Source organism: Plecotus auritus, assembly GCF_963455305.1.
Source record: "Plecotus auritus genome assembly, chromosome: 7".
In the NCBI taxonomy this organism is placed as follows: domain Eukaryota; kingdom Metazoa; phylum Chordata; class Mammalia; order Chiroptera; family Vespertilionidae; genus Plecotus; species Plecotus auritus.
Genome location: NC_137774.1, coordinates 61,107,218 through 61,129,016, shown reverse-complemented (window position 1 = coordinate 61,129,016; position 21,799 = coordinate 61,107,218). Strand labels below are relative to the sequence as shown.

Genomic DNA, 21,799 nt, shown 5'->3' with positions numbered 1-21,799 from the left:
ATTTTTCATTTCTTCTTGGTTCTTCTTCATTTCCTCTTGGTTCTTGCTCATATTGTCAAATTTATCTTCCATTCTTTTCAGCCACCTTATGACCATTTCTCTGAATTCTTTTTCTGGAAGGTTGCTTGCCTCCATTTCGTTTACTTCCTTTTCTGGTGATGCCTGCGTTTCTTTCATATGTGGGCTGTTTCTTTGTCTCCCCATGGTCTCTCTTCTCTGGGTGTCTGGTTATGTAGTTCTCTCTCTCCTGCGTTGATTTAAAGGCACAAAATACAGCACTACCAGGTACAACTCACAAAGCACTGAACAGAAATGTATTCACGATATTAATAACCTCTAATAAAGGTGACCACCAGAGAAAGGCTAATTGGGTGATAGGAGAGAAAGAAGAAGAGGAAAAAGAAAGAAAGAAGAAAAAAAAGGAAAAAAAGGAGTGTCAAAATGAAATTGGGGAAAGGGAAAGAAAAAAAAAGAAAAAGAAAAAAGAAAAAAAATAATGTAAGAGAGACAAGAAAGAGACTAAGAGAAAAAGGGGAACAGACTATATATATATTGGGGATAAAACTCCAATAGAACAATCACTAATCCCAGCAAATGCCAGCAACAAGTGCCTGGGGATTAATACAGACTACATCACCAACTAATATTGAGTGAGGCAAGGGAAACCTGAAGCACAAAACAAACAAAAAAATAAACAGAAGAAGAATAAGCAAAACAATCTCACAAAAGCATAAAAATTCGATATAATCTACATTCAAGTGAACAACAACAAAAGGACAGAGAGAAAAACAAGTTTTTGGATAGTTAAGACAGCGAAGAGAGAGGTGTGTATGGACTTGGAGCAGGGGATTAGAGATTAGATATGTAAGTAGGGTGAAATTTTAACAAGGGGTAAACAGAAAGAATAGGGAAAATCTAAAGCAGGAAACGGGTCAGATAAACAGGACACCGAAAAGGGGAAGGTTAGGAAGAGAGTGATGGCATAAAGGTAGAGTTGAGATAGAGTAAAACGATGCTAAAGGAAAGATAAAAATAGAATGTAGAACACTAATCCCAACATAAAATGAAGAGAAAATAAAATGCCACTTAAAAAAAAAAAGATAAAATAGCAGTAGTAATAATACGGATTGAAAATAAAAATGTAATAATTAAAAAGGTAAAATCAAGTGATGAAAAAAGAAAAAAATTAGTTTCCTGAGTAAAAGATGCAAAAAATGAAAATAAAAAATAAAAAAATAAAAAATAAAAATAAAATGTGGAGTAGTGAAGGTCATTCACTTCCTCTGTTGTTCTGTTTGGCACGCCTTTTTCTCAGTCTGGACAGTATTGCAGTTCCCTGTGTTCCACTGCTATTCAGTGTTGTAAGCCAGTCCTGATTTTAAGCAGGCGGTGTGTCTTAATTTCTCGTATTCCTTTATTTTTGATTACACAAGAGTCAATTTGTGATTCAGCCCCTGGGTGGCGGTGTTTCTGGATTGACTTCCGGGTCTATCTATGGCCTCTCTAGGCAGTGTTAGAGCCTTCTTTCCCTGTGGCACTCACTACCGGTTTGTGGGAGTGGGCTGCCTCAGAGCTGGCTCTCCGATGGTCACTCCCCGCTCCGATCCCCAGGTTCCAGAAAAACACTTTCCCCTGCAGTCTCCCAGGGTGTCCCCAACTGGGTGATCCTATGTATTGGGTTTAATAATCAGAAGCAAGAATTTCAAGAGGAAAAAGCCCAAGTGTGCGCACTCCGTGGCTGCGCATAAGTCTAGCACACCCCTGAAATTCTTAGGCTGTCCCTGCACTTCAGATCAAAATGGGTTACTTTTTAGAGAGCCCTTCTGTTAGCAGCTCTGAGGACCCCTTTCCACATTCACAGATCACGCCAGCCCCAACAGCCACGGATTTTTCTATGCACAGACTTCCCTGGTCCTCCAGCTCCCGCAAAACGCGTGTTCCTCTCTCCAGCCGGGACCAGAGATCTCACCTTATCCCAGGCGAAATCTGACCTTTCCGTGGTGGAGTGCAGAGCTCCTCTGAACCCGTGCGTTTGCGCCAATTGGGGAGCGTTGTTCTCGACCTCATGGGGTTTTGAGGGTTCAGTTAAGGCAATGGTTCTCAACTTTCCTAATGCTGCGACCCTTTAATACAGTTTCTCATGTTGTGGTGACCCCCAACCACAAAATTATTTTTGTTGCTACTTTGTCACTGTAATTTTGCTACTGTTATGAATTGTACTGTAAATATCTGATATGCAGGATATCTTACACGACCCCTGTGAAGGGTCGTTCGACCCCCAAAGGGGTCACGACCCGGAGGTTGAGAATTGCTGAGTTAAGGTGTGGAATTTATGGGGGTTGCAACCAGGGAGGTTTGGGCAGGGGCAGCCAAGGCTACCTATAGTTAACAGGTCATTGATAGAGGTAGAAAATAAGGTAGAAAAAAAGGTAGAAAATAAGATAGATAAGAGGTAAAAAATAGGATAGAAATTATAGGATAGAAGATAAAGAAATAGGAGATAGAAAATAGGAGATAGAAAATAAGGTAGAAATCTCTTAGGTTTTGTTAAGCTACGGCAAAGCAAAAAGTGGCTGTGGTTGATGTTTGAAGAAGTAACTTTTATTTCTGACACAGAAGTGGGCCTAGATTGTAAGCTCTTGCAGCAGTCGCATTGTTTCTGGGCTTTGGTTATTTCTTTCTTGTGTGACCTGATAGCTCCCTGGGACTTTGGGTCTGTGTGAGACACCAGACTCAAAGTTGGAGGTCTCCAGCTCTGCAGGACCAAGGGCTGCTCACTTACACCATGCAGCGGCGGCTGAAGAAGCTGAGGAAGAGACCAGGCTCCCACCAGCGAGGACCGGGCTGATTTGACTGGGACTTGTGATCAAGTGGGGCCAGCCATTGCCCCACCAGATAGAGGGGGCTTTATCCTTGACCCCACTTCAGCCTTTCCAGCTGGCTCAGTCTGAAACCTTTACCATGCCACCCTGGGAAGCACAGGATTGGACCTTGTCCCACCTCCGATATGTGCTAACCCCGGAGATGGGGCCTCAGGCTATTGCCAAGGGAGTGTATGGTCCCCTTTCCGAGGGCATGATGGGACTAATTTTAGGGAGGAGCAGTTTAACATTGAGGGAGTTTCAAATTCTCCCCGGAATGATAGATCAGAACTATACTGGAGAAATTAAAGTAATGGCACAAACAATTAATACTATAATTAATATTATAATACTTACCAGAAACAAAAATAGCACAAATTCTCCTTCTGCCCTACTATCAGAAGGGTGGCCTTTAACCAGTCAGCTCCATGGTGCAGCGGGCTTTGGGTCCAGCGACATAGTATACTGGGCAAGAATAGTCATTACCTGGGGCCCACAGAGACTGTTTCTGGGCTGGGCTGGGTGATGGGCTGCATTTTGCACCAAGGGGGCCTTAGCAGTGTTGGCTGTTATTTGGTGGGGTGTCGCTCTGGGGTGGTGGTGAGGCCTGTGTCCCACTTGGGGGAAGCCACGTGTTGGTTTGCCAGCCAGTGCATGTCATGGCAGTTCCTGTGTTGAGCACCTGCCCCCTGGCGGGAAGTGCGCGTCATAGCGACCAGTCAGATGGTAGGAGGGATACTTAGCACATTAGCCTTTTATATATATAGATGACCTAAATGTGAAACCCTGAAGCCTATAGTTTGGTTACGCATTTTTGTACGTCATATAAATGCAAAAACATAGTATGCGTTATTTTTATGTTTTCTCTCATTCATGTTGTGTAAAGCTGTACTTCATTTATTTTTATTATATACTAGAGGCCCAGTGCACAAAATTCGTGCACTCAGTGGGGGGGCGGGGTCCCTCAGCCCAGATTGTGAGAAAGTGCAGGCCAGGCTGAGGGACCCCACTGGTGCACAGTTGGGGCCGGGGAGGGACGCAAGGGGTTGGCCAGCTGGGAAGGGACCACTGGAGGGCTCCAGGGCATGTCCAGCCCATCTTACTCAGTCCTGATAGGCTGGACCCCAGCAGCAAGCTAACCTACTGGTTGGAGCGTCTGCCCCCTGGTGGTCAGTGCACATCATAGCGACTGGTTGACCGGTCAACTGTCTGCCCCCTGGTGGTCAGTGCATGTCATAGCGAGCGGTTGAGTGGCCTTAGCATATCATTAGCATATTACACTTTGATTGGTTGAACGGCTGACCGGATGACCGGACACTTAGCTTATTAGGCTTTTTTTACATAGGATATGACTTAACACAGCTCTAACAAGTCAGCCCTACCTATATTACCTGGGAATGTTGTTGCAATAAATTCTTTGAACTCCTTTTGTTTATTTTCATTCTTATCAATCTTAATCTTTACTGTCAGAGTGTATATATCACTAAACTTGTTCTTGAGTTGTTGAGGACTGTCGAGGCACTTGAACCTCCCCTTTACCATGATGGCCAGCCTGGTACAAAGGGCCTCACATTCTTCCATGCTAGGGGGACAAAGAAGATTTGGCTGAAGAGACTGTCTTTTAGAGGATGAGTTCAGTATTTCAAAACAGAGCTAAGACCATAAGGTGATATTTGCAGTAGGAAAGCTTGGTATTGCAGAACATCACCACTAAGACCATATTTGGGAAGAGAAGATTTTAAAAATTGAAAGCAGTTGATTTCTAAATCCATGATAGAAAGACCTTACTTCCTATTTTCTGTTGATTCTGGATTTCAGAACTCAATTTAGGATTCTTGACTTTAGCCCAAATTAGCCTCTACCCATAGCTCCTCTTATGTATGTAGCTCATATACTTAGATAAGTTCATTGACTTATATTCCTGGATCCAACTAATTCCCTCCTATACTCTTCTAACTCTCAACCAAACGTCCCAGTAGGTCATACCTGTGGGAAGTTATGATGATAGCCTTGCCAGCTTTACACATCCATGTTACTGTGTCCCAGAGCAGGCGCCTGGCAATGGGGTCCATGCCAGAAGATGGCTCATCCAGGAAGACAACTGAGGACTTTCCCATTAGGGCAATAACAGTATTCAATTTACGTTTGTCTTCTTCACTTTATCGTCAAGAGAGAGAGAAAAGTGGAAGAGAAAGAAAAAAATAAGGGTACACAAGTCATTAATTCCTAGGACAGAATTAGCACACATATCCAGAATGCTGATTTGATATGAACCACAAAGCAGCAGGCCCAAATCCAGGTGTATATATTAACTCATTTTCATTGAAATGACATTTCTGGTAATTTATTTCAGCATCATTATTGCTGTAGTATTTTTGTTTTGGGAGATAAAGAACCATAGGAAGATAGGGATGAAGGTGCTCTTTTTTAAATGCAAAGGCTATAGCTCATCTCTACAAAAGGTTAACTTTATCTGCCTTATTCCTGTCATTAGAACCATGACAAGACATGAGACTATTCATAGTCATTGCCTCTGTGTGACAGAGCGATCAGTTTGAGTTAGCAGGCATTCTTTCTAAACAGTAGAAACACAGGCAGGCAGAATAATTGCAACAACATAATATCTCACCTGTATGTGTAGACAAAGTTGTCAGCATGGGTTTCTAGGTTCATTGAATACAAAAAGATTTCTACATACTTGCAGATATTTGGCTCAGGCACCCCCTGCAGCCTGGCATACATGATCAGCAATTCCCGGCCCGTCATGTGGTTAAGCACAGGGTTAGATTGAGGACAATAGCCAATTCTTGACCTCGCCTGAATCAAGATGGTAATAATAAGCAAAACATCCAAGTCAGCTGTTCCACTGAGCATACAGTTCACATAGATGAGCTAAAAAAACCTAAGCCCATGCTGTTAAGAAGCTTTGATACCCACAGAGCTCTAGTCTAAAGAATATTTACAGCAGCAACTCACTGTATAAAATGTCATACTAACATTCTTAACTGAAATTTTCAACATATATCTATTGTGTACTAATATGTACCCAACAGAGATTTTTGTTAGGAAGTTGCCTATTCAGATATCATGAGGCAAAGCCATTCTATTAAGTCAATTAAGATAATGTATAGAACTTCATTTCCAACATTGGCCAAGTAACTTCTATCAGGCTAATCTTCCCACAGATAAGAATGATAAGATATATATTATGTATATCTTTGTATATATAAGGAATACAAAAATAAACAAGTTGAACTACATCAACTTCTGCACAGCAAAGGAAAAGGAAATCATCAATAAAATGAAAGGGAAAAGAAAGAAAGGGCAACCTATTAAGTGGGAGAAAATATTTCCAAGTCATATATCTGATAAAAAGTTAATATTTAAAATCTATAAAGAACTCATACAACTCAATAGCAACCTCTCCCCAAACAATCTGAATGAAAATTGGGCAGAGGATCTGAATAGACATTTTTCAAAAAACAATGTATTAGGTGGCCAACAGGTACACAAAAAGATACTCAACATCACTAATCAGGGAAATGGAAATATAAACCACAAGACATCACTTCACACCTGTTAGAATCATATCTAATAAAAGAGTAATATGCAAATTAACCATCACTCTGCCACACCCACAAGCCACACCCAACAGCCAATCAGGAGCGAGTATGCAAATTAATCCAAGATGGCTGCAGCCACGGAGTGAGTAGGAGGCTTGGGTTTCCCTGGCAATGGAGGAAGCCAAGCTTTCCACACACCCTGGCCAGCCCAGGCCTCCACTCAAGGCTACAAAGTTTCAATTATAGAAGATAAATAAATCCCAGATACCAGGGCCTCCGCTTGGGTCACCGGGGGACATGGCCGGCCTGCAAACCACCACAGGCCCCTCGCCCAGGCTGTCTCATGCTCAAAGGGAACTCCAACCCTGATCTGGGACACCCTTCAGGGCAAACCAGCTGGCCCCCACCCATGCACCAGGCCTCTATCCTATCTAATAAAAGAGTAATATGCAAATTGACCATCACTCCAACACACAAGATGACTGCCCCCATGTGGTCAAAGATCCTGCCCCATGTGGACACAAGATGGCTGCCACAAGATGGCCAGCAAGGGAGGGCAGTAGGGAGGGGCCAGGCCTGAAGGGAGGGCAGTTAGGGGCGATTAAGCCTGCAGGGGAGGGCAGTTAAGGGTGACCAGGCCAGCAGAGGAGGGAAGTTGGGGGCGACCGGGCATGCAGGGGAGAGCAGTTGAGAAGAACCAGGCCTGCAAGGGAGGGCAGTTGTGGGCAATCAGGCCAGCAGGGGCGGGCAGTTGGGAGGGACCAGGCCTGCAAGGGAGGGCAGTTGGGGGCAATCAAGCCTGCAGGGGAGGGCAGTTAGGGCTGACCAGGCCAGCACAGGAGGGAAGTTGGGGGCGACCAGGCCTGCAGGGAAGGGCAGCTGGGGGGGCACCCAGGCCTGTAGGGGAGAGCAGTTCAGGGGACCAGACCTGCAGGGGAGAGCAGTTGGAGGGGACCAGGTCTGCAGGGGAGGGCAGTTAGGGGTGACCAGGCCTGCAGGGGAGGGCAGTTAGGGGTGACCAGGCCTGCAGGGGAGAGCAGTTAGGGGCAAACAGGCTGGCAGGAGAGCAGTTAGGCATCAATCAGGCTGGCAAGCAGAAGTGGTTAGGGGCAATCAGGAAGGCAGGCAGGCGAGCAGTTGGGAGCCAGCAGTCCTGGATTGTGAGAGGGATGTCCGACTGCCCATTTAGGCCCGAGCCCTACTGGGATTGGGCCTAATTGGGCAGTCGGACATCCCTCGAGGGGTCCCAGATTGGAGAGGGTGCAGGCTGGGCTGAGGGACACCCCCCCTCTCATGCATGAATTTCGTGCACCGGGCCTCTAGTGGCTATCATAAACAAAAGACAAGAGTTAACATAATACTGGTGAAGATGTGGAGAAAAGAGAACCCTTGTGTACTGTTGGTTGGATTGCAAATTGGTGCAGCCACTATGAAAAACAGTATGGGATATCTGCAAAAGATAAACAGAAAAAAATATAACTACCATATGATCCGGCAATTTTGCTTCAGGGTATTTATCCAAAGGAAACGAAAACATGAACTCAAAATTATATATGCAACTCATGTTCATAGCAACATTATTTTCAATAGCCAAGACATATAGCTAGAAAATTATCAGTTCTATTAAATATTTTAATTTTATTTGCATGAAACCGAGTCAAGTATTTTGCATTTCTCATCAATTATTTCAATGTATTTCTATTCTCTCCTTTTTTAAAAATAGGTTTATCTATTTCTTTAATTTTACAAAGCTGTAGTTTTTTGACTTAGTTGTTGGTTAGCTGACTTTATAATTTTACTTGTTAATCTATGCAATTGTTGTCTACTCAGACTTTTATATGCTTTTCTTCCATTTATTTTGAGTTTTTCTGAGTCATGTGTTTAAATTGTTTATTTTATGTATTCATTTATTGAAACAAGAGTCTAAACATTATTCTCTTAGTAGTTTATTGTATTTCATAGTCTTAGACATAAAATGCTTTCATTATTTTGATAAGTTCTTGATTGAAAGTAAGAGTTATCTAAAGATGAATATTTTTTTTCTTTTGTTTCTGAAAACAAATTTTATTTAAGTAAGGGTTTAAATACATTATGGAACATTAAAGCTGAAGGAGGGGAAAAAAACACTCTAAAAATTAGTTTGTTACTTCACATGGCATTGGGCAGCTGTCGCTAGTAAGTTGCAAGCTCTATAGTTAGCTACGTGACTGACATCAGTTTGAAATTTGTTCCCTTGTCAAAAGTTTAACTCTGATAGAAGGTTGGCCTCAAATGATGGTGTTCGGACAACAACAAGCCAGGATATATCCTAGCTAATTGACCTTGGTGGCAAGCAGGAAGTCCACCTCACCTCACTGGAGGGAAGGTGGCAGGCTGCTCCGGGCTCCATCCATTGGTCAGGCGTACCAGGTAGGTCTTTGACCCCGAAGCCTCCCTCTGTGGTGCAGGTGCCGCTGCTGCCTCAGGCCTCCTCTCAGCCGCTCCGAAGGCTGCTCAGGCGGTGCCTTTCCCTAAAGGCAGGGAACTCTGGGGAGGAGCTTCTGGCCAGACAGGGACTTGGTGGAAACATCACGGTATTGCTGTTTCAGGGGGACACTGCCAGGCGCCCACTGCTTGACCTCTGTTGAAATGGGGGACTTCCGGACTAGACAGCATGGCTCTTTTCAGTTTATTGCATGGAGGAGTTACACTCGTCCAAGTGAAAAGCAGACCCCAAACGGTTACATCATACAAGCTGTGAGGTTTTAAACGTGTGACAAGGGACAGAAGGGAAATTCTACTCATTGCAAGGAAATCCTCACTTCAGCCTCATTGAGCCCAAAGCACTTAACCCCACGAACCTTCGGAAGGCTGGTAGTCCTCCGCCCGTCCAGTCTCCAGGAGGAACCGGCCTATGTTCTTGCGCTGGTTGCCCAGCAGCTGCATTGTTGTCCATATTCTGGAAGCCCGATGACAGTCCACTGCAGGCACACTTCCTCTGGAAGGCCTTCACTAGCTTCTTTTTATCGTAATCATCAGCGATCCCTTGGACCGCCGTTTCTCTGTTGAATTCTTGTATTGATACAACCCTCAGTGCCCGCAGGAAGCAGATCGTCACCCGGACTTGCATCAGCAAAGGGGTGTAAGAGTGGCGGTTCTGGATGACAGACATACCACAGGATCCGCAGAAACAGCTGTGGAGGGCTGGGGAGGGGGCGACGGGGGGCGGGGAGGAGGGTGGGCAGGGGGGCTCAGTGTGCGAAAGCGAGGGGGGCTAAGGGGGAGGTGGCTGAGTCCTCGGCGGGGGCTCAGTCACTGGGGCCTAAAGATGAATTTATTTTTCAAATCGGGAGGGCCTTTTAATATTTTGATTTTGTCATTTCTTATTTTATTCAATTACAATTTGGGGATGCATATTTTTCATATTTTGGAAGTATTGACGTTTTTAAATGTATGGCATAAAAATGGTCATATTCACAAATAAGTAATTTTTGCAGAATGCAAACTTTAATATGTATGTATGTAAATTACACTTACCACATTGACTATGTTGCTTAGTCTTTGTCCATATGTTCTTTTTTTAAATAAAAGGAACTTTTATTAGGTTAGTTTTACCTTACTGCAAGAAGTTACATGTGCTCATTGTAGAAAATTTAGAAGATAGAGAAAATAAAAATGAAGATAATAAAAGCCCTCCCTCAAACATAACCACTAAAATGTTTAATGCATGTTTTTTCAGCCATTTTTCTATGGGATGATATCTCATATACTATTTGGTAATCTGCTCTTTGTCTTTTGATATATTATGAACAATTTTTCCAATCATATAAAATAATTTAATCTTTAATGGTTGAGTTGCATGTATTATTAAATCAATTACTTACGTTAGATATTTGCAGTGGTTTTCAATTTTTGTTTTAATTTTTTGACTTTAAAAGTTATTTTAAAATATCTTTATAAAAATAACTGTAAAATAAAATAACTATAAAAACAGTTTCAGATGTACAACCCAGTGATTAGACATTATTTAATTTACTAAGGTGATCATCCCAATAAATCCCTCACCCATCAGACACCAGACATAGTTATCACAATGTTATTGACTATATTCCCTATGCTGTACTTCACATCCCTGCGACTATTTTGTAACTACCAATTTGTACTTCTTAATCACTTCATCTTTTTCACTCATCTCCCCAACCCTCCCTCCCATCTGGCAACTGTCAAAATGTTCTCTGTATCTATGAGTCTGTTTCCATCCTGCTTATTTATTTATTTTGTTTTTTAAATTTAATTTTTGAGAGATATGTCTTTATTGCCATTTTATTAACTCATATTTTTAATATTTTTTCCTTCTTAAAAAAGATCCTTTAAAATTTTATGTAATACTGATTTGGTGGTGATGAACTTCTTTAGCTTTTTCTTATCTGGAAAGCTCTTTATTTATCCTTCAATTCTAAATGATAGTTTTATTGGATAATCTTTAAATTTTTTAAAATTGATTTTTAGAGAGAGGAAGGGAGTGCAACACCAATGTTATGGTTGCCTCCTGTTCATACCCTGACTAGGGATCAAAGCCACAACTTGGTGGGTATGTGGCCTGACTTAGAATTGAACCTGCCACCTTTTGGTGTATAAGATGCGCCAACCAACTGAGCCATATACAAGCCAGGGTTACATAGAGTAAACTTGGTTGTAAGTCTTTACTCTTCATCACTTTGTGTATTTCTTGCCAATCACTTCTAGCTTGCAAAGTTTCTGTTAAGAAATCAGCTGGAAATCTTTTGGGAGCTCCCTTGTAGGTAACTAACGGCTTTTCTCTTGTTGCTTTTAAGAATCTATTTTTGTCTTTAACCTTTTGCATTCTAATTATGATGTGTCTTGATGTGGGCCTCTTTGGGTTCATCTTGTTTGGGATTCTCAGTGCTTCCTGGACTTATATATCTATTTCCCTCACCAGGTTTAGGACGTTTTCTGGCATTATTTTTCAAATAGATTTCAATTTCTTGCTTTTTCTCCTCTCTTTCTACCATCCCCATGAAGTGGATGTTGGGACACTTGAAGTTGTCCCAGAGTTTCCTTATACTAGCCTCATATTTTGGATTCTTTTTTCTTTTTACTGTTTTGATTGGGTGTTTTCTGATTCTGGTTCCTTATCTTCCAAATACCCGATTTGATCCTCTGCTTCATCTACTCCTCTGTTGATCCCCTGTAATGTATTCTTATTTCATTTAATGTATTCTGTATTTCTGACTGGTTCTTTTTTAAGTTTCTTAGTTCCATTTTTTATGTTTCCTATTTCTTTGTTAAACTTTTTACTAAGTTTACCAACTCTTCCCTTAAGTTAATTGAGCATTCTTATAATTGAGCGGTTGCCTCCTGTATGCATCTTAACTGGGGATCAATTCTGCAACCTTAGGTATGTACTCAGATCAGGAATTGAAACCACAATCTTTTGGTGTATGGACGATGCTCTTCTTCTTCTTCTTCTTTTTATTTTTATTTTTTTTATTTTTATTTTTTTTTAAAATATATTTTATTGATTTCTCACAGAGAGGAAAGGGAGAGGATAGATAGTCAGAAACATCGATGAGAGAGAAACATCGATCAGCTGCCTCCTGCACACCCCCCACTGGGGACGTGCCCGCAACCCAAGTACATGCCCTTGACCGGAATCGAACCCGGGACCCTTCAGTCCGCAGGCCGACGCTCTATCCACTGAGCCAAACCAGTCAGGGCTTCTTCTTCTTTTTTTTTTTTTTAATTTATTTGCTGTGCCAAATTCTTTAGTTTGATGTAATCCCACTTGTTTATTTTTTCTTTTGTGTCTCTTACTCTGATAGGTCACAAAATATATTGCTATGAAAAAATGTCTGAGATTAAAAAAAAATAATTTATTTTCCATCACTATTTATCCCCTTTATGCCCTCTACCACCTCCACCCATCCACCTTCACCCCCCACACCCACCCAATCATCACACTGTTGTCCATGTCCATGAGTTCTCTCTTTTTCTGTTTTGCTTAATCCCTCTACCCCTCCTACCCAACAGAGCTGCCGGTGTGTTCTCTATTTATGAGTCTGTTTCTATTTTGCTTAGTAGTTTAGTTTGTTCATTAAATTCCACATGAGTGAAAGCATATGGTACTTGTCATTCTCTGACTGGCTTATTTAATTTAGTATAATGTTCTCTAGGTTCTTCCATACTGTTGGAAAGAATACAATTTTCTTCCTTTTTATGACAGGGTAGTGTTCCATCATGTAAATGTACCACAGCCCCCTTTTTTTATTTCACTCATCTACTGATGGGCACTTGGGATCTTTCCAGATCTTGGCTATTGTAACTAATGCTGTAATGGACATAGGGGCACTATATCTATCTATCTATCTATCTATCTATCTATCTATCTATCTATCTATCATCTATCTATCTATATCTATCTTTATTGTTCAGATTATTATAGTTGTCCTCTTTTTCCCCCCATAGCTCCCCTCCATCCGGTTTCCACGCCACACTCTGCCATTACCCCCCCACCCCACTGTCCTCATCCATAGGTGTACGCTTTTTGTCCAGTCTCTGCTCCCACACCCCTTTCCCCCCTTAGAATTGTCAGTCCACTCCCTTTCTATGCCCCTGATTCTATTATATTCACCAGTTTATTCTGTTCATCAGATTTTTTATTCACTTGATTTTTAGATTCACTTGTTGATAGATATGTATTTGTTGTTCATAATTTTTATCTTTACCTTTTTCTTCTTCTTCCTCTTCTTAAAGAATACCTTTCAGCATTTCATATAATACTGGTTTGGCGGTGATGAACTCCTTCAGTTTTTTCTTATCTGTGAAGCTCTTTATCTGACCTTCAGTTCTGAATGATAGCTTTGATGGGTAGGGTAATCTTGGTTGTAGGTTCTTGCCATTCATCACTTTGAATATTTCTTGCCACTCCCTTCTGGCCTGCATAGTTTCTGTTGAGAAATCAGCTGACAATCTATGGGTACTCCCTTGTAGGTAACTAACCGTTTTTCTCTTGCTGCTTTTAATATTTTCTCTTTGTCTTTTGCTCTTGGCATTTTAATTATGATGTGTCTTGGTGTGGTCCTCTTTGGATTCCTTTTGTTTGAGGTTCTCTGTGCTTCCTGGACTTGGAAGTCTATTTCTTTCACCAGGTAGGGGAAGTTTTCTGTCATTATTTCTTCAAATAGGTTTTCAATATTTTGCTCTCTCTCTTCTTCTGGCACCCCAAAAATTCGGATGTTGGTACGCTTAAAGTCCCAGAGGCTCCTTACACCATATTCATATTTTTGGATTCTTTTTTCTTTTTTCTTTTCCAGTTGGGGGTTTTTTGCTTCTTCGCATTTCAAATCTTTGACTTGATTCTTGCGATCCTCTAGTCTGCTGTTGGACCTCTGTATTTTATTCTTTATTTCAGTCAGTGTGTGCTTAATTTCTAGTTGGTCCTTGTTCATATCCTTGAGGGTCTCGCTAAATTTATCGGCAGTTTCTAGAAGATTCCTGAGAAACCTTATAACTGTGGTTTTGAACTCTATATCCAGTAGTTTGCTTTCCTCCATTTCTGTCATTTGTGACCTGTTTCTTTGTCTCTGCATTTTGGTTGCTTCCCTGTGTTGATAGAGTGCTTTGTGTGCTAGGTGTCCTATAGGGCCCAGTGGCTCAGCCTCCCCAATTACCTGAGGTGGATACTCTTGGTGCACCCCTTTGTGGGCTGTGTGCACAGTCTTGTTGTAGTTAAGCCTTGATTGTTGTTGGTTTCACTGGAAGGAATTGACCTCCAGGCCAATTGGTTGTGAGGATCAGCTGTGTCTACGATGGGAGAACTTCTGTGCTGGAGACACCCTTATGGGGCAAGACTTGCTTCAGTGGGGCTTTGGTGCTCACTGAGTCTGTCCCCTGAGTGTGTCCCTTATGGATCTAAGGAGTTGTAATCTGGATGGTCCCACTCTGACTACTGGGTACACTGGCTCTTGGATCTCCAAGGAGGTGCTAATTTAGCCTCTGCCTGAGGTCACCCAGCAGGAGCTATGGAGAGATCTGCAAATTCCTCTTCTTTGTTTGGGTTTTGGAGGTTCCCCGATGAGGCCCAGCTGTGAAGCAATGCAAGCTGCTGTGGGGCCTTGGGCCTTCTTTTGGAATTTCTGGGGCTCTCTGACCCAGCTGCAGTTTGTTAGGTAATTTTAGATTGCAAAGGGCCAGGCCATCATATGCAAAAGGCTTTGCACATAGCTTGGGTGGGGCAGGGTCTCAGGGAATCAACAGAGTTCCGCCCAATGCCAGACAGTCCAGTTTCTCCCGGTATGAATCTGGGTCCCCAGAGTCTCACCCAGAACTGGAGTTCAGAGCAGTTGGGAGCTTGTGTCTCCCTCCCGATTGAAAAAGACAACCGTGTCCTCAGTTGCCAGCCCTTTCCACGTGCGCGCCTCCGTACCTCTGCACTTTACTTGTGTACCTCCTCTGAGTCTCAGTGTGCTTTTCTCTTTCCTTATAGTTGTAGAATTTCCACTCAGCCGGCCGTCCTGTGGTTCTGGATGATGTCCGTTTTGTCTTCTAGTTGTAGTTTTGAAGTGGTTGTGCAAGACAGCAAGTTCAGGTGTTTACCTATGCTGCCATCTTGGTTTCTCTCCTAACTTTGTCCATTATATTCTTTTTAATTGGACTTTTGTGTTTGTTTTTTCAATAATTTCCAGAAGTGGAATCTCTGGGTCATAAGGCAATTTCTTTTTTAATGTTTTTGAGGTAACTACATACTGCTTTCCACAGCAGCTGCACCTGTCTGTATTCCCATCAATAGTACACAAGGGTTCCCTTTTCTCCACAATCTTGCCAACACTTGTTTTTTTTTTATTCATTGATGATAAACATTCTGACTGGTGTGAGGTGATGTCTCAATGTGGTTTTAATTTGCATCTCTTTGATGACTAGTGATATTGAACATTTTTTCACATGTCTATTGGCTATCTATATGTCCTCTTGGAGAAGTGTCTGTTCAGGTCTTTTGCCCATGTTTTAATTGGATTGATTGTTTTTTTTTTGGTGTTGAGTTTTGTAAATTTTTTATAAATTTTAAATATTAACTCTTTATCAGATATATCATTGGCTAATATGTTCTCCCATTAGTGGGTTGTCTTTTCATTTTCTTTTTTTGCCCTGCAAAAACTCTTTAGTTTGATGTAGTCCCATTTTTTATTTTTCGTGTGTGTTTTCTTGCTGTGCAAAAACTCTTCAATTTGATGTAGTCCAATTTTTTTATTTTGTTTCTTATGCTCAAGGAGATAGATAAAAAAAATATTGCTATGAGAAATGTCTGAGATTTTAAGGCTTATGTTTTGTTTTGTTTTCCCTTCTAGGATTTTTATGGTTTTGAGTATAATATTCTTTCATCCAGTTTGGGTTTATTTTTGCGTGTGGTATAAAAAGGTGGTCATTTCTTTCTTTCTTTTTTTTTTTTTTTTTGCAATTTTCCCAACATCATTTATTGAATAGACTCTCTTTAGTCTATTGTATGTTTTTGCCATCTTTGTCAAATATTGACTATAAAGTTGTAGGTTTACTTCTGGGCTTTTTATTCTTTTCATAGATGTATATGTCCCTTTTTATGCCAGTACCATGTTGTTTTGATTTCTATGGCCTTGTAGTATAGTTTGATGTCAGGTAGCATGATTCCTCCAACTTTGTTCTTCTTTCTTGAGATTGCTGTTGCTATTCTGGGTCTTTTGTGGTTCCATATAAATGTTTGAAACATTGGTTTTAATTCTTTGAAATAATCCATTGGTATCTTGATAGGAATTATATTGAATCTTCAGATTGCTTTGGGTAGTATGGACATTTTAATTATGTTAATTCTTCCTATTCATGAACAGGATATATGCTTCCACTTGTTTATATCTCCCTCAATTTCTTTTTTCAGTGTCTTACAATTTTTCAAGTACAGGTCTTTTATATCCTTGGTTAAATTTATTCACTGTTATTTTATTCTTTTTGAAGTAATTGTGAATAGTTTTTTTTAAGTTTCCCTTTTTGATAGTTCATTATTGGTGCATAGAAATGCCATGGATTTCCATATTCATTTTGTATCCTGCTACTTTACTGAATTCATTTATTAGTTCTAGTAGTTTTTTGGTAGAATCTTTAGGGTTTGCTTCTTACAATATCCTATCATCTACAAATAATAACCATTTTACCTCTTCCTTTTCAATTTGGATGCCTTTTATTTATTCTTCTTGTCTGAATACTGTGGCTAGGACTTCCAGTACTATATGAATAAGAGTGTATACATATTTTAACAGCTGATAGATTAAATTTTTGTATTTTAATAAACACTGCCTTTATAGTTATTTTAAGTGTGTTTATATGTTTTTGGGATACCCTATATATTACTAAAATGGATGTTTAGAGATTATATAAAAATCTTCAAGTGTCTACAAAGTTCTGGTATATTTTCTTTTTAATACTAATTGTTATGTTAGAATGCTATGTTACAGAAAAGAAAAGTTCTTTGTCAATTGTATTAAAATCATATCTATAACTATGCCATTTTAAGTTGTCATTTACAGTGTTTTATTCTAATGCTTTCACAACTATGTTTCATTTTAAATATCCATGGAATGGACTCTAACTTATTCTAAGTCACAGATTTCCAAGAATAAAATTTAAAATCATACTGGATAAAGACGAGAAACCAAGATGGTGGCATAGGTAAACACCTGAACTTCTGCCTCGCACAACCACTTCAAAACTACAACTAGAAGACAAAACGGACATCATCCAGAACCACAGGACAGCTGGCTGAGTGGAAATTCTACAACTATAAGGAAAGAGAAAAGCACACTGAGACTCAGAGGAGGTACACAAGTAAAGTGCAGAGGTACGGAGGCGCGCACGTGGAAAGGGCTGGCAACTGAGGACACGGTTGTCTTTTTCAATCGGGAGGGAGACACAAGCTCCCGACTGCTCTGAACTCCAGTTCTGGGTGAGACTCTGGGGACCCAGATTCATACGGGGAGAAACTGGACTGTCTGGCATCGGGCAGAACTCGAGGGCGGCTTTCTCTCTGAGGTGCTTGCAGCGATTACCAAGGGACACTGAGACCCGGGGCCTCTTAGGGCAGGGTTGAGGATCAGCCATAGCTGTTGGCTCCACCCTGTTGATTCCCTGAGACCCCGCCCCGCCCAAGCTGTGCGCAGAGACTTTTGCATATGATGGCCTGGCCCTTTGCAATCTAAAATTACCTAACAAACTGCAGCTGGGTCAGAGAGCCCCAGAACTTCCAAAAGAAGACCCAAGGCCCCACAGCAGCTTGCATTGCTTCACAGCTGGGCCTCATCTGGGCACCTCCAAAACCCAAACAAAGAAGAGGAATTTGGAGATCTCTCCGTAGCTCCTGCTGGGTGACCTCAGGCAGAGGCTAAATTAGCACCTCCTTGGAGATCCAAGAGCCAGTGTACCCAGTAGTCAGAGTGGGACCATCCAGATTACAACTCCTTAGATCCATAAGGGACACACTCAGGGGACAGACTCAGTGAGCACCAAAGCCCCACTGAAGCAAGTCTTGCCCTATAAGGGTGTCTCCAGTACAGAAGTTCTCCCATCGTAGACACAGCTGATCCTCACAACCAATTGGCCTGGAGGTCAATTCCTTCCAGTGAAACCAACAACAATCAAGGCTTAACTACAACAAGACTGTGCACACAGCCCACAAAGGGGTGCACCAAGAGTATCCACCTCAGGTAATTGGGGAGGCTGAGCCACTGGGCCCTATAGGACACCTAGCACACAAAGCACTCTATCAACACAGGGAAGCAGCCAAAATGCAGAGACAAAGAAACAGGTCACAAATGACAGAAATGGAGGAAAGCAAACTACTGGATATAGAGTTCAAAACCACGGTTATAAGGTTTTTCAAGAATCTTCTAGAAACTGCCGATAAATTTAGCGAGACCCTCAAGGATATGAAAAAGGACCAACTAGAAATTAAGCACACACTGACTGAAATAAAGAATAAAATACAGAGGTCCAACAGCAGACTAGAGGATCGCAAGAATCAAGTCAAAGATTTGAAATGCGAAGAAGCAAAAAACCCCCAACTGGAAAAGAAAAAAGAAAAAAGAATCCAAAAATATGAAGATAGTATAAGGAGCCTCTGGGACAACTTCAAGCATACCAACATCCGAATTTTTGGGGTTCCAGAAGAAGAGAGAGAGCAAGATATTGAAAACCTATTTGAAGAAATAATGAATGAAATCTTCTCCTACCTGGTGAAAGAAATAGACTTCCAAGTCCAGGAAGCACAGAGAACCCCAAACAAAAGGAATCCAAAGAGGACCACACCAAGACACATCATAATTAAAATGCCAAGAACAAAAGACAAAGAGAGAATATTAAAAGCAGCAAGAGAAAAACGGTTAGTTACCTACAAGGGAGTACCCATAGATTGTCAGCTGATTTCTCAACAGAAACTATGCAGGCCAGAAGGGAGTGGCAAGAAATATTCAAAGTGATGAATAGCAAGAACCTACAACCAAGATTACCCTACCCAGCAAAGCTATCATTCAGAATTGAAGGTCAGATAAAGAGTTTCACAGATAAGAAAAAGCTAAAGGAGTTCATCACCACCAAACCAGTATTATATGAAATGCTGAAAGGTATTCTTTAAGAAGAAGAAGAAGAAGAAAAAGGTAAAGATAAAAATTATGAACAACAAATACATATCTATCAACAAGTGAATCTAAAAATCAAGTGAATAAAAAAATCAGATGAACAGAATAAACTGGTGAATATAATAGAATCAGGGGCATAGAAAGGGAGTGGACTGACAATTCTGGGGGGGGAAAGGGGTGTGGGAGCAGAGATTGGACAAAAAGCGTACACCTATGGATGAGGACAGTGAGGTGGGGTGGGTAAGGGCAGAGGGTGGGGTGGGAACCAGGTGGAGGGGAGCTATGGGGGGAAAAAGAGGAACAACTGTAATAATCTGAGCAATAAAGATTTATTTAAAAAAATAAAATCATACTGGATAAAAATTTATAGGAATCTAAGAAATAACTGGATTTAAGGAAATACTGGCAAATTATCAGGACAAACAGTAATTAATTAAACAAACAGAATAAACTGATCATGATTATAATTTTTATAACTTTTTGTTTGAAATATTGCTGATTTTAAAATATTTTTTTTTATTTTTAATATAAGAAAACTTATTTTTTTCTCAGAGCAATTTGATAAATTACTAGTATACCTTTGTATGCAATATTGAAGCATTTATATTTTTCTCCCTATTTTATCCCTCCAGAGTTTGGAAACTCTTAATGAATAAGTATTATTATTTTCTTGGCAATGTGGTTGTTTTTACAAATTCAATAATAATCTGTACTCTTTATAAGAGGACACAATTGGAAACTGGTTTTTATTACCAAAGCTTTGACTGGGATATAATGTTTGAAAGAGATTTGCATAGACTTGGATGTTACCAGAAAGCTTTTAGGAATTAAGATTGACTTCAGTAGCTGAATAAAGCCCCTTGGGAATACAGCCTGGTGTCTTGTTTATATGATTCACAAGATTATTTCCAGGTAAGGAACAAAGGTTTCTTTCTTGGGATATGGCAAAGAAAGAACCTTAAGACATTTTGGGGGACCTTGAACATGAGGAATTCACCCAAATATATAGGCAAAGTCTTGAAAATATGTGTCTTGGCTTCTTGTCTCTGAGAGGCTAATTAAAGTTCTATCTGGAGACTCCTTATCAAATTTCAGCATAGCAGATTTAAAGTTGCCTGTATAATCAATTACTACTCTTGTTGTATTTATACAGATAATCTATCAAAATTCATTGAAACTAGATTTATGCAGTAAGTAAATAGTCTTAATTTGACTCTGAGAAAAATGAGGGTGATTTTAAGGAGAGAAATTTTGTTTCCAGAGAATCTGTAATACACAGTTGTAGATATTAGACTCTAGTTCAGTTAGTTTTTAAAGTTTTATTTTTCACCTTTAAACTGGATGAGACTCTGACTTTTTCTAATTTTATAGATATTTTGCTATACCCCTATACACGTTTCATTTTTTTTCATCCTTTGACTTGGAGTTATTGAGGACTAAAATTTTTATTGTTTTGAGCCTTGCATACAAATTGCAGCTAAAGGACACAACATAAACTTGCGAAATCACCATCAACAGCTCATGTTCATAAACTCTCAGTGATGGATGCTGTGGAAGCCATGCAGAATTTTCCTGAGCACGTGATGACATTATCAAAACAGTCAAATTGCAAAACAGAACAATCTGATTGTCACTGCCTGCCTTCATTGCAACAAAAGAAGCTTTCAACCTCACCTCTAGAAAATTCTCAGCTGTCAGCCTTACAGACTCAGAAACTGGTTTATAATTTGCTCTGATCATCAATCTTTGTTTTTATGGACATACCCTTATTGAACACCGATTGCTTGCTTGTACAATATAGGCCTCACTTTGGGAGTCCATCTGCATTATCATCACCTGAAATGAGACTCAACAATTTAACTGAACTGAGTTATTTTTAGGACTAAATGATTGGATCAATAAAATGTGGAGCATTCTTCTAGAATGTGAAACTCAATTGTTTAAAGTTTTAAAAGTGGGGCTGAAGGGACAAAAATTCTACCACCTTTGCCCCAGAGACCATTCTCTTGACTGACACACAATGCAAAATATGATGATGTACCATAGAGTTGTACACTTTAAAACTACCTAATCTTTTTACCCAACTAGAGGCCCAGTGCATGAACTTCATGCATGGGGGGTGGGGTGGGGTGGGTCCCTCGGCCCGGCCTGCACCCACTCCAATCCAGGATCCCTCGGGGGATGTCCGACTACCAGCAGTCAGACAGCCCTCTCACAATCTGGGACCGCTGGCTCTTAACTGCTCGCCTGCCTGCCTGCCTGATCACCTCTAACCACCTCTGCCTGCTGGCCTGATGCCCCTAACTGCTCCCCTGCCAGCCTGATCACCCCTAACCACCTCTGCCTGCTGGCCTGATCACCCCTAACCACCTCTTCCTGTCAGCCTGATCGCCCCTAACCACCTCTTTCTGTCAGCCTGATCGACCCTAAGTGCCCCCCCACACCAGCCTGATCACCCCCTAATTGCCCCCCTCGCCAGCCCTCTAACTGCCCCCCCTGCTGGCCTGATCACCCCGTAACTACCCCCACCTGCTGGCTTGATTGCTCCCTAACTGCTCACCCCTACTGGCCTGATCGCCTCCTAACTGCCCCCCCCTCAGGCCTGATCACCCTTAACCGCCTCTGCCTTGGCCCCTGCCACCATGGCTTTGTCCAGAAGGATGTCTGGAAGATGTCTGGTGTAATTAGCATATTACCCTTTTATTAGTATAGACTAGAGGCC

General features: G+C 41.1%; 1 protein-coding gene across 1 annotated transcript in view; it reads right to left on the bottom strand.

The window, feature by feature from the left end:
• Positions 1-21,799, bottom strand: part of LOC308252652 (phospholipid-transporting ATPase ABCA3-like) — a gene marked incomplete at both ends in the record, with an annotated part of 430,835 nt that overhangs the window by 8,320 nt on the left and 400,716 nt on the right. The window contains 3 exons of the mRNA XM_080677417.1: positions 4,253-4,443; positions 4,848-5,018; positions 5,491-5,678. Coding sequence (XP_080533543.1) covers positions 4,253-4,443; positions 4,848-5,018; positions 5,491-5,678 — 550 coding nt within the window. The remainder of the gene's footprint in view (positions 1-4,252; positions 4,444-4,847; positions 5,019-5,490; positions 5,679-21,799) is intronic.